Here is a 13,003-nt window from a genome sequence, read left to right on the forward strand (position 1 = left end):
AATTTCCAAAATATACAAAGAGCTCATACAGCTTAATATCAAAAAAACAAACATCCCGATCAAAAAGTGGGCAGAACTAAATAGACATTTCTCCAAAGAAGACATACAGATGGCCAGCAGGCACATGAAAAGATGCTCAGTATCTCTAATTGTTAGAGAAACGCAAATCAAAACTGCAATGAGGTTATCACCTCACACCAATCAGAATGGCCATCATCAAAAAGTCTAAAAATAATAAATGCTGGAGAGGGTATGGAGAAAAGGGAACCTTCCTACACTGTTGGTGGGAAGTAAATTGGTGCAGCCAGTATGGAGGTTCCTCAAAAAACTAAAAAATTAAGTTACTATATGATCCTGCAATCCCAATCCTGGGATTTCTGGAGAAAACTATAATTCGAAAAAATACATGCACCCCAATGTTCGTTGCAGCACTCTTCACAATAGTCAAGACATGGCTAAATGTCCATTGACAGATGAATGGATACAGATGAATGTGTAAAGATATGCACACATACAATGGAATACTACTCAGCCATAAAAAAGAATAAAATAATGCCATTTATAGTGACATGAATGGACCTAGAGATTATCATACTAATTGAAGTAAGTTAGAAAAATAAAGACAAATACCATATGATATCACTTACATGTATAATCTAAAATATGACACAAATGAACTTATTTACAAAACAGAAACAGACTTAGAAAACAAAGTTATGGTTACCAAAGGGGAAAAGGGGTGGTTGAGGTATAAATCAAGAGTTTGGAATTAGCAGATACAAACTACTATATATAAAATAGATAAACAAGGTCCTATTGTACAGCATAGGGAACAATATTCAATATCTTATAACCTGTAATGGAAAAGAATCTGAAAAAGAATAGATATATAATTACTTATATATGTATACACACATATATAAAAGTATAACAATCACTTTTCTGTACACCTGAAAGTAACACAATATTGTAAATTAAGTATACTTCAAGATAAATAAAGTTTGATTTGCTGACATGTATCAGACACTGCATGGTGTAGTATGCAAGGCACCTATGACAAGGCACCTAGCTCTGCCTGCTAGTGGATTCTAAACAGTCGTATCAGTTTGGATTATTATCATTTATAGAAAAGGACCCTTCCCTTTCTGTGAAAGGGTATTAGGAGAAGGAAGGAAGGTGATGTACCTATTTGTTTGTTTAAATTTATTTATTTATTTGTTTAAATTTATTTATTTTTGGGGGGCCATGCTGCATGGCTTGTGGGATCTTAGTTCCCTGACTAGGGATTCAGCCTGGGCTCTTGGCAGTGGAGAGCACTGAGTCCTAACCACTGGACCTCCCGGGAATTTCCGAGATGCACCTATTTAGATGACAGAAGTAGAATTACTTAATAGAATTGGGGCAGGTTGTTTTTGCTGTGGGGAAACGTTAATGCAAAGCGAAATGAGAAGGAATGGAGTGGTGAAGGAACTCACTAACCAAGATTGAGATTAATGACTCTAGCTGTAATTTCTAAAAATTCATGAGGGCTAATTGAAGAGTATAACTGATCCCCAGTTTTCACCAGAACTCGTCCTGCTCTTAAGTTGAACCTGGTTCAGTTAATTGTGGAATGAAAGCAATAAACTATATATTTTTTAGTATTAATTTTTAAGTTGGTATTTTCCTTAAAAAAACAATTTATGTTCATTTATAAAATTATAAGTAGTTCAGAAGATTATGAAATGAAAAGTAAATCTTCCTTTACTTTTTCTCCTTGGTGGTACTCCCTTCTCTTAATAGTTTCTTGTGTGTCCTTCCAGAAGAAATTTATACATATATAGCCTCATACTATATATACATGAATGAATATAAATGTAACGGATTTTAATATGTTTGTTGGATTGATGATTTATTGGTGGTACATTAACTCATTTTCTTAAGATAGAAGTGCCTAAACAGTGTGACATTTGATATGATATTAAAATCTAATAAAACAGATTTGCTCCTTGGGAAAGCATTTATAATAGATTAGGGTTCCTATTAAATATTACTACTTACAGCTAACCAGACGATTTTTTCATGACAGTTGATTTCTGTGGCTATTTTTAACCAAACTTCAGTTTAAAAGGTTTAGAAACTTAGTGATAGAAACTAATCCTTAGTTAGATCCTGCATGCCTGTTGATTTCCTAGTCCTGTAGCATGGATATGTGTCAAACAAAATGTATACAGCATGACAGGAAATAGGGGAAATGACTGACTTGTGGCTTGGTTCTCAGTGTGTCTTTAGTGCTACAGCTTCTTCCCAGCTGTTTTCTTCCAGGCACTCCCACCTACATTAAAAACAAAAGCCAGAATTTAAGAGCTGGGAGGTGGTGTTCTGTAGCAAGGGCTCCCCTGCATGGGCTCACTGTGGCCACCAAGCTGTTATTCTCATCAGTAAATTGAGATATTAGGCCAGTTTAGAGTAATAACGTGGGGCCCAATTTTCTCTCTCTTTTAGAAATTTGATGCTGATCCAGTTGAATTATTTGAAATTCCAGTAAAAGAATTAACCTTTGACCAACTCCAGTTGTTAAAGGTAGTAATAATAATGTAAAACGTAAATTATCTTTTAGTTTTAGGACTATTTGTATTTGTTTGTATATAGTAATGTTCTCTTTGTGCATGGGGATGACTAGATATATACAGCAGGTATTGAGTCTGTGCTTTGGTTTTCTGTTCTGTTAGGAAGAATGGGTTCGTGCTCATCCATCTGTCTTCTTTAACAGTTTCTATGGACCCCATCTTTTTTTTGCTTTTTTGAAGGAGATGGGCTATAAGTCTTTATAGGCCATAGGGGCTAGCCATAATCTTAGGTTGTCTCTGGTCTGCTTTAGCTCTTTTTTATTTTATACTTAGCCTTCTGTGCTATTGTTGATTTTTATAGCTATGCTACTATCTAAGATCCTCCTGTATTTTACTATGTAATTTTACATGATCCCTCTTCTTATTCTCATTAGATACCTAAATTATTGGTTGATTGAGTATAAACAGTTTCCTAACCTAATAATTTTTATATTCTCCCCTACTTGGGTATTTGATCATGATCTTATGCATATGTATGTAAATATAAAATATGTACAGTGGTAAGTGCTTATTCTTATTAAACTGATGATTCTACATTTTATAATTTCTCCTAACTTGCTAGCTTTTCAAGTTATAGTTCTATTAACCATATCTTCATAAACTAAGGCCTTTTTTTGATTACATTTTGTGTGTGTGTGTGTGTGTGTGTTTTCTAGCTCACTCATGTGACTGCACTAAAATCTAAAGAACTGAAAGGTATGTACCAATGTGAAAACACTGTTTTCATTTCATAATTAGCATCATGAATTTCCTTATCCATTTTAACTTACTCTTGGTGACTTTAATATAATACTGGCTTATATAAATGTAATTTTATAGACATGAAGGCTTTATGTGTATTAATTGCCAAATGCATACATGTCATGTATAGTAAGCATGATTTTTCACTTTTATGAATTTTCTTAGCTTGATGATCAAAATTTCTTTATAATTTTGTACCTTCCATTCTTTTTTTTTTAATTAATTAATTTGGGTCTTAGTTGCAGCTGGTGGGCTCCTTAGTTGCAGCTCACCGGCTCCTTAGTTGTGGCATGTGGGCTCCTAAGTTGTGGCACGTGGGCTCCTTAGTTGTGGCACACAGGCTCCTTAGTGTGGCATGTGAACTCTTAGTTGCAGCATGCATGTGGGATCTAGTTCCCTGACCAGGGATCGAACCCAGGCCCCCTGCATTGGGAGCACGGAGTCTTAGCCACTGTGCCACCAGGGAGGTCCCTCTTTCCAGACATTCTTAAGCATTACAAAGTACAGAATGTATCAAGTATAGAATCTGGCTCCAGAGCCAGGAATTTGAAACCAGCTCTAGCATTTACCAACTGTGACCTCGGTTACTTTATTTAACCACTCTGTGCCTCAGTTTCCTCAAAGCTTGTCCTACCCACAAAATCCCTTTGTAATTCCACTTTACTTTCTACTTCCACAGAATTTAATAGTCTGTGACATTCATTTTAGCCTTGGTGTGTCCTTTTTTTAACCCTTTATTTTTCTGTATGTCCTGTCTCTTCCTCCAGGATGTAAATCTCTCAAGGGTGGGGGAAATGTTTTTATATTCCCTGAAACATTTACAGTACTCTGGTTATAGTAGGTACTCATTAGATGTTAATCTGCATTTAGGATAACAGGATAGTTGGAATGCCTTTATGAAGAAATTACTGAGGTGCCAAAGACTCCAAAGATTATTCTCAGAGCATAAATATGACTTTACAAGCTTGTAAATAGTTCATAACTATTAATAGTAAAATCAATTTTACCTTTATTTGACTGGAAAATTTTACATGATTTAGTTTTTGAATTTGTAATGCACTAGGGTTGGTTATTTTTGTTGTAATTTTTGTTTTGCTTGTTCCTGGGTGATTTTTTTTTTAATCTTGATATAAAAATTTTTCTCTTTTGGAAAAAAATTCTTGTGCGCCTTGAGACATAATCAATTTTGGATTAAATGGTAATGGTACCTATAGATTCTCTTAGTTTCTAACTTGATATCTCAAGTAGAAGTATTAGCAAGATTACACAGCCCTTAATTTCACTGAGAAATAACAAATCACTGCTTGTGACTCCTTTCTTAAAATTATATTACAGTTTTTATAAGAAAATAATCACTGTTGAGGTCATAAACTGTGATGTTCCTACTAAATGTTGTAAACCAGTCTTCATAAAGGATGCTTATTTTGAAAATGGGGGTTTTAATGGTTAAAATTAATAAATACAGGAGCCTTCAAAAATACTATATATGAAAGGATCTCATAACTACATCTTTTTTTTTTTGCCTTCAGAATTTAGGAAAAGGTCTTAGTGATAAAATGGCATTTATCTACTGAGTTTTTGTAATTTAAATTTTCAGAATCTGTGGTTGAGGAGGAAAATTCCTTTTCTGAAAATCAGCCATTTCCTTCTCTTAAGATGGTAAGTTCCTTAGGAAAACTAGGGCAGGCTATCATTCTGTTATATCTGAATAATTTATTTTGGTCTTTTAAATGGGCACTAAAAAGGCTGTGTAAAAGACAACATTAATGTAAACTTATGTTTGATGCTTTTTAGAGAAGATACATTCTTGTGAAGTGTGCCTATGGTGCCTTTTTTTTTTTTTTTTGAGAAACTTATTTGCTCAAATGAATAAAATTCCTACCTCATTGGGTTAATTTGGTAAGAATAGGAAATTCACATATTTCTGTATATAAACAGGAAGGAAAGGGCACAGAAAAGGGGTTGGGGAGTGTGACGATGGGAGAGGCATTTTTACAATATGTAAGGCTGGTCCTTAGCTTTTAGAGAGAAATTCCCCAACCAAAGAAAGTAAGTACCCTGGTTACTTAAAATGAAATACAGATTTCAAGTATTCACTCTGAAAATGTGTAACAAAAACTGGCATGAACATTTAAAAACTAGACCCAATTCATAGAGGAATTCCTTTGACAGCGTCAGGCAAGCCTGCGTGAATACCAGATACCTTCTTTGGCCATGCTGAGTCTCATTTTCTTGCTGGCTCCATTTCCTAATTCTTTCTCTTCTCCACTGTCTTTTTCTGGTGATGTGTCAGGTACAATAGACTTCTTAGGCAAAAATAGGTAATTTCAGTTTATCATGATGATTCACCCTCCAAAAAGGATGCTACAAGAGAGCCCCTAAAATAGACATTGTCTTAGTGAATTTAGAGCATGATTTGTATAAATTTTCAGATATTTATGAAGCCCAGCTAAGTCATTCCTTCTAGTCCAAAATTCTGAAATAGTTTGGTTCTTAGAAATTCCATGATTTCTAGACTTGTGATTTCATAGAACAGAAAAACAGGCTTTAAAAAAATTGTTGATCAAAGGTTTGACAACTTTCATTTAGCCAAATAAACACACATTTATTCATTCACTTTGCCATCACTATAATTTAGTCAGAAAGTTTGAATCCAAAGAAAGGCCAAACGCAATCTTAGTGTAAAGGGGAATCCTGCAAATTTGATGTATACCAATCTCAACACTAATATACACTATTGTCCTTATTTTTCTGACTTTACATTAGTCCAGTAAAATTGTGGAAGGTATGTTAACTAAATAAGGCTAAACATATCGGAGAAATTCAAAAAGCCCCATAGGAAATTGAGTACAACCTGTTTTAGGTACTGTACTTTTCATGCAGCAGGGGCTAGATCCCAGGTCACCAGAGTCCCAGGCTGTGTTCTTAACTCTGTTAGCATTCTTTTATTTGCTATTATAAAATTAAATACCATATATATTATACATGTTAAGTGATTTCTATACTTTGAAATACTGACTAAACCAGCTGATTGTAAGTTAATAACCAAGCTTCATTTTTTTTTTTTTTTTTGTGGTACACGGGCCTCTCACTGTTGTGGCCTCTCCTGTTGCGGAGCACAGGCTCCGGACGCGCAGGCTCAGCGGCCATGGCTCACGGGCCCAGCCGCTCCGCGGCATGTGGGATCTTCCCGGACCGGGGCACGAACCCTTGTCCCCTGCATCGGCAGGCGGACTCTCAACCACTGCGCCACCAGGGAAGCCCCAAGTTTCATATTTTAGATTGGATTTTCTAGTTATGCTGCCCAAGTGGTGTTATTGCAAAGTGTGTAGATAATTTAGTTTTTATTTTTTAATAAATTTATTTTACTTATTTTTGGCTGCATTGGGTCTTCGTTGCTGTGCGTGGGCTTTCTCTAGTTCTGGCGAGCGGGGGCTACTCTTCATTGCACTGCGCGGGCTTCTCATTGCAGTGGCTTCTCTTGTTGCAGACCACAGGCTCTAGGCGCGTGGGCCTCAGTTGTGGCTCATGGGCTCTAGAACGCAGGCTCAGTAGTTGTGGCGCACAGGCTTAGTTGCTCCGTGGCATGTGGGATCTTCCCAGACCAGGACTCGAACCCGTGTCCCCAGCATTGGCAGGCGGATTCTTAACCACTGTGCCACCAGGGATGTCCAAAGTTTCTAGATAATTTAGATATATTGACACTATATTATTTGTTAATTTATATAGATATAGACTTATTTATTTATGAGCCTCTTTAATTTGGAGTTAACATCTTTCCAGGAGGTTATCACTGTGGTGTTAAGCATCACCACCTTCACAGCAAGCTAGAAATCATGGTTTTTCATATAACCATATCTTAGTAAAGTAGACTGACATACCTGAATGCAATTCAGAAAACATGACAAATGTCTTTTTAAATTCATGAGGCTGCCTATCTTATTACTGCTCACTTTAGCTGTTCAGTAGTGATGGTGAAAAGGATTTTAGGTCAGGATCATCTTTGCGGTTAGTAGTGATCGATTATCACAGATATTGCTAAAGACTACTGCCTTTGCTATTTAATTTCTTTTGACTTTCTTATCCAACTTAATCATCAACCAGGTTGTCAGTTTGAGTATAAGAAAAGATAGTGGTTTTTGCTGAAGGCACAAAACACTTTATCCTTACTAGTGATATGTTTTCTTATAGTTTGCTTTTTGTAATTAATCCACTTTTCTTTTTTCCTTCTTATTCTACCATTCATCTCACCAAAAATGAAACAAAATTTACCACCAACAAACACAACTCTAGGTTTTAGAGTCTTTGCCAGAAGATGTAGGGTTTAACATAGAAATAAAATGGATCTGCCAACAAAGGGTAAGTCATTTTCCATGTGGCACATTCTTCGTTCCTCCCTCCCCCGTTTCTTTAAATGCATTCATTCCTGTCTCTTTGTTTCAATGGAATAAATGAAACTGAAATTGTGGCTTCTTCCAGCAAGCACAGTGCTTGTTGGAACTTTGAAGTAAAGCATATCTTACACTTACACTAATATTTAAGTTCTTAAAAGTAGTGATGAATGTATTATAGTAGAAATGCTAATTTACATGTGTCTCATGTGCACATTAATATGGATGGTTTCTGGGCACACTTATAAAGTGAACAGTGAGAACTGTGGCCAGTCAGAACTTTATAACTCTGATTAGTTTTTGGGTTTTTTTTTTTAACCCCCTGTCTCAATATATACCTTAAATAAGTGCCTAAGCAGTTTTCTGTTAAGTGGCAGTAGCTAGTAATAATTAATCAGGAAAAGAAGTTTCTGCAGGCATGTTTTAAATCACTCTGAAGTTTAGTCATTCTTTTGTTCAATAATTATTGAAAAGCTGCTATGCGCCAGGCATTTTCTGAGTTCTGTGCTTACATAGTGAAGAAAACAGAATAAAGCCTTGCCTTCCTGAAACTTAACAGTCTTCTAGTCGAGGAAAACAACTTGGATGTATCAGATGGGGATATGTGTAAATGGATAAGTCTGCATGGTAAGAGGGCTGATTGGGGTGGGGGGACATTGGAAGTAGTTAATCCAGGCATCATGATTGGGCAATCCTGGTATTTGTTCTGGTCAGAATAATCTATAACTGCCCTTAAAGCATGTCTTCTATGTAGCTATTTATGATAAGCCGGTCCTGGCTAACATATAACATCAAGTGCACAACCATGCTTTTTCTAGTAGGTGATTTTTAGTTTTCAGAACTTTTAGAATTATTGTAATGACTAATAATTAAAATTTTTAATATTTGAATATCAACAGGGCTCTTGGTATCTTAGCTATAATTAGAAAATTATTTTTATTATTTATTGAGGGCACTTGATATGCCTAAGACTCAAAGAATGAGATTTTTAACTGGTAATTCTTAATTACCAGGGTTTTTGGGGTAGCGAGTTAGCAAATGAAGTGGAGTCTTTTTGTCCACTTATAGTTTATGAAGATTGCATAAAAATATTTTAAAGTCATGGTAGATTTCAAATTTACAGAGTTTTAGTTTTTATTTTGTTAACCTTATTAAAGCAAAGGTCTTTTGATGTTATAATTGCTTTGTATATAAGTGTCTCTATACCTAATTATGATAATAATTCACACAGGCCTTTGCTTTCTCATCTGTAAAATAAGAGCTGGACTAAATGTTCTCGAGAATTTTTCCTAGCACTGTGATTCTAAGGTATTTAATGACTTTTGTTTTCCTATTCTTCCATATAGGATGGAATATGGGATGGTAACTTATCAACATATTTTGACATGAATCTGTTTTTGGATATAATTTTAAAAACTGTCTTAGAAAATTCTGGGAAGAGGAGAATAGTATTTTCTTCATTTGATGCAGATATTTGCACAATGTGAGTAATTCAGTTTTTTTCTCCTATATGCTTAGACTGTAGCTAGGACTAAGGGCACAGAGATTGTAGTTGGAGGTGGGGAAGTTCCCAGACAAATCAAGTTCCCACCCTTGATTTGTCTTCTCAGTCCCATTGTATATATTCTCTACTGGGATGGCCTCCACACCCGCTGGGTTATAGCACCTCATGCCTTGTGTTTCATTTTACAGATGTATAATATCCTCCTTACCAAATTGTAAGCCCTCAAGGGATTTCTTTTTGCCCATTTCTGAGAATATTTTAACTCTTGTATAGAATAATTTAAATTTTTCTTTTTTTGACTAAAAGGTAATACACATTAATGGTGGTTATATCTCAGTAATGAGTATGCTTTTAAAATTTTGTTTTTTTATATTTTTCGTATTTTCTAAAATTTCAAAACAATATGTTATGGTTATCTCCCCAATGAAAAGTAGTTTTTAAACTGTCTTTTTTAGGGTTCGGCAAAAGCAGAACAAATATCCCATATTATTTTTGACTCAGGGGAAATCTGATATTTACCCTGAACTCATGGATCTCAGATCTCGGACAACCCCCATTGCAATGAGCTTTGCACAGTTTGAAAATCTACTGGTAAGCTGTGGTTGAATATTTTAATATTTGTTTTTTAAAAATGTTTTAGAGCACTAGTAAATAAAGTTATATATTAATTTAACATCTACTTGGTTAGTTTTGACCTATGTATAATGAGCAGGTAGCTCTACTTAAAATGAGGATATTAAATCTCAGACTGAAAAGCAGTTAAATGATCACCACCAACAAAGATTTTCTTGCAGGCCTAGGTTAAGTACGTTTTGTAGTTTAGTTTTCTGAGTGGGTTTTATGAATCATCTAAAATGGTTAGACTGTAAACTTGTTTGATTGCATAAATTGGAAGAAAAAATTCTAACATTTTCTTTCCCTGTCCCTTCTGTTTTGCAGCAGGTTCTTATTAGTTATGTATTTTATACATATAATAAGTTTCTCTTTCATGAGTAACTTATCTTTCTTCTTTTAGGGGATAAATGCACATACTGAAGACCTTCTCAGAAACCCATCCTATATTCAAGAGGCAAAAGCTAAGGGACTGGTCATATTCTGCTGGGGTGATGATACCAATGATCCTGAAAACAGAAAGAAATTAAAGGAATTTGGAGTTAATGGTCTAATTTATGATAGGTATTTGTTTTTCATGAAAAATTTTCATGGATTGTTAGAAAAAAAGTAGTAGAATTATCTTAACATTTGTCAGTGGAATTTTTCAAATTTTGAAGTTATACCACAGTCACTTGGGAAGCTTGTTTAAAAATTCAGATGACTGGGCCCTAAGCCAGATGTATTGAGTCATCTTGCGGGTGAAGGTGGCCGCCCTAGACCTCTTCTCTATCTACACCAACTTTCTTGGTGATCTCATCCAGTTCTGTGCCTTTTCCTACCTTTGTATATCCCAACTCAAGCCTTTCCCCTGACCTCTAAACTTTTATATCCATCTATCAACGCCTATTCTTCCTATAGACTTCCTGATTTCAGTATAAATGACAGCTTTCTTTCCAGTTTCTGAGGCCAGATCCCTGGAGTCTTTCATGATTCTGTTCTTTATCTCATACCCAAATCCAGTCAGACAAAATCAGAATCATGTTAATTCTGTCTTCGATATATATCCTGAATCCTTTACTGTTGTCACTCTCCACTAAGCCACATCATTTCTCAGGTGGATTATGAAAGTAACCTGCTTACTGGGACTGCGTCCACTCATGCACCCTGCTGTCCATTACGGGGGCGGGCAGGACAGAAAACTGAAGTCAGATCATGTTACTGCTTAACCTTCCCCCCCATTCTGTGTCTCCTAGTGTAAAATCCCACATCCTTAGAAGGCCCTACGTGAGATGATCCCCGACCCCACCCCTAATTGGCCTCCTGCTGTTTCTCTTCTGATAAAGATGTCAGGAAAGACTAAAATGTCACCTTCTTAGTAGGGCCTTCCCCAAATATCCTAATTCAAATCAAAACCTCTACTCACAGTGCACTTCCTGACTTTTCTCCATACATTTACCACCACGTGATATATCCATATACATACTATATTTTACTTATTTTCTCCCCAACCTCCTTTCCCATCCCACCCCCAACACCCCCCCACAAGCAGAAGCTCCATGAGGGCAAGACTTTGCCTGTTTTGTGCACTGCTGTATCACCAGAGGTTAGATGTAGAAGCTCAAATATTTGTTGAACTAATCTTTTCTTTTTAAATAAACTCCCTGGGTATTTAGGATGTAAGTCTGAGATCTCAGAGAGATGAAAAGGTTGCTCAGCGTAAAGAAATTTTGGGTTAGAGGGAATGTCATTTGTTCTGCTGAGGGGATTAGTGGGCTTGCTAATGCTTGAGCAGCATCATACAAAGAGTAAGTGATGAAATTGTTACCAGGCCTGCTTTAAAAAATACAGTTGTTGGATTTAGTTTATATTACTGTTTGTTCTATAAAGTTATATCACTTTCTTAATAAAGCTTTTCCCCACCCCAACTTTTTTGTCTGAATTAGTCTGGTTTTAAAACTGCCACCCGGATAATGCCTGCCTTTTAAAGTGTTTGGTTAATACTGCTTTAAGTGGCATGATTCATAGCTCTTTTTAATAGACGTTTCCAACTTATTAAAGGAAAATTAAAATTTTTAAATTACAATTTGATGGAAGTACTTTATTTAGCAAACTTTGGGAGAATATTTCTTTCTTGGAGGAGGAGGAAGGGATGATTGCAAATATTTTCAGGCAAGAAAAGTATATTGTGAGATTATACCAGGTATGGCAGTTGTAGGGTATACAAATTTTAGTTAGATCCTTCACTAAAGGGCCTTACTTGGTTGTAGCCAAACACTGACCTTGCAGGGAGAACAGGAAGATACTATGTGATACAAAAGGCCCTAAAGAAAGTAAGTTCTTCCTGGCTCAGGGTCAACAAGAATAATTTTAAAGAGGAAGGATTGAGATGGATTTGGGCAGGGGTGGGGTGGGGTGGGGGGCTTAAATCAGCTTTGACAGGATTTGCATTTTAGGCAGAGGTGCAAGCAGGCACCAGGGCAGGACTGTGTTGAGGGTGTGGAGGATGTTGAGGCAGCCCAGCACTGGCCTCCTGTTCAGACCTGGTGAGAGGAGAGGTGGACTGTGTTAGAGTCAAGTCAGTCTTTATTATCCTTGGAAGTTTTTTCAATTTTAGTCAAAGAACTACATATGTATATATAATCAGCCACACTTATGTGTGTGTTGTGTGTGTGTGTATATACTTCAAATAGTTCTACAAGACTAACAGTAAAAACCAACAGTCCTGGGAATTCCCTGGCGGTCTGTGGTTAGGACTCTGTGCTTTCACTGCTGAGGGCCCGGGTTCAGTCCCTGGTTGGGAAGCTAAGACCCCACAAGCCACGAGGTGCAGCCAAAAAAAAATTAAAAAAAACAAACTAGCAGTCCCTTACACCTATCCCTTCCATTGTCTCTAGCTGAATTCCTGTGCCCTAATATTTTTTGGAACTATTTCTTGGTACTTAAGATGCTTATGCTATTATTTTTTCATTATCAAATTTAGACCTATAGAAGGTTTGAATGATAGTGATTCAGAACCTTTGTTTCATTTTACATGTGGGAGCATTGTGATGTGTTTTAGTTTATCAAAAACCAATTTGTTCTCTTTTACAAAGGCATTAACACAGATGTTGCATTTAATCGTGGTTTTGTGATATAAGCTGCTGTGCTTGATTTGCTGATATTTG

The 13,003-nt window shown here is 36.1% G+C and overlaps 1 protein-coding gene across 3 annotated transcripts in view; it reads left to right on the forward strand.

Annotated features, from left to right (window-relative positions):
• The window catches only part of GPCPD1 (glycerophosphocholine phosphodiesterase 1), a 62,894-nt gene that overhangs the window by 36,603 nt on the left and 13,288 nt on the right, over positions 1-13,003 (forward strand). For all 3 annotated transcript variants that reach the window (XR_003005825.1, XM_024764231.1, XM_024764232.1), the window contains 7 exons: positions 2,485-2,562; positions 3,266-3,305; positions 4,948-5,009; positions 7,644-7,709; positions 9,088-9,224; positions 9,701-9,836; positions 10,261-10,421. Coding sequence is in view for 2 of the 3 variants with exons in the window: in XM_024764231.1 (XP_024619999.1) it covers positions 2,485-2,562; positions 3,266-3,305; positions 4,948-5,009; positions 7,644-7,709; positions 9,088-9,224; positions 9,701-9,836; positions 10,261-10,421 (680 nt within the window). In the remaining variant the exon portion in view is untranslated. The remainder of the gene's footprint in view (positions 1-2,484; positions 2,563-3,265; positions 3,306-4,947; positions 5,010-7,643; positions 7,710-9,087; positions 9,225-9,700; positions 9,837-10,260; positions 10,422-13,003) is intronic.

Source organism: Neophocaena asiaeorientalis, unplaced genomic scaffold (genome assembly GCF_003031525.2).
Source record: "Neophocaena asiaeorientalis asiaeorientalis breed wild unplaced genomic scaffold, Neophocaena_asiaeorientalis_V1.1 scaffold400, whole genome shotgun sequence".
Lineage (NCBI taxonomy): Eukaryota > Metazoa > Chordata > Mammalia > Artiodactyla > Phocoenidae > Neophocaena > Neophocaena asiaeorientalis.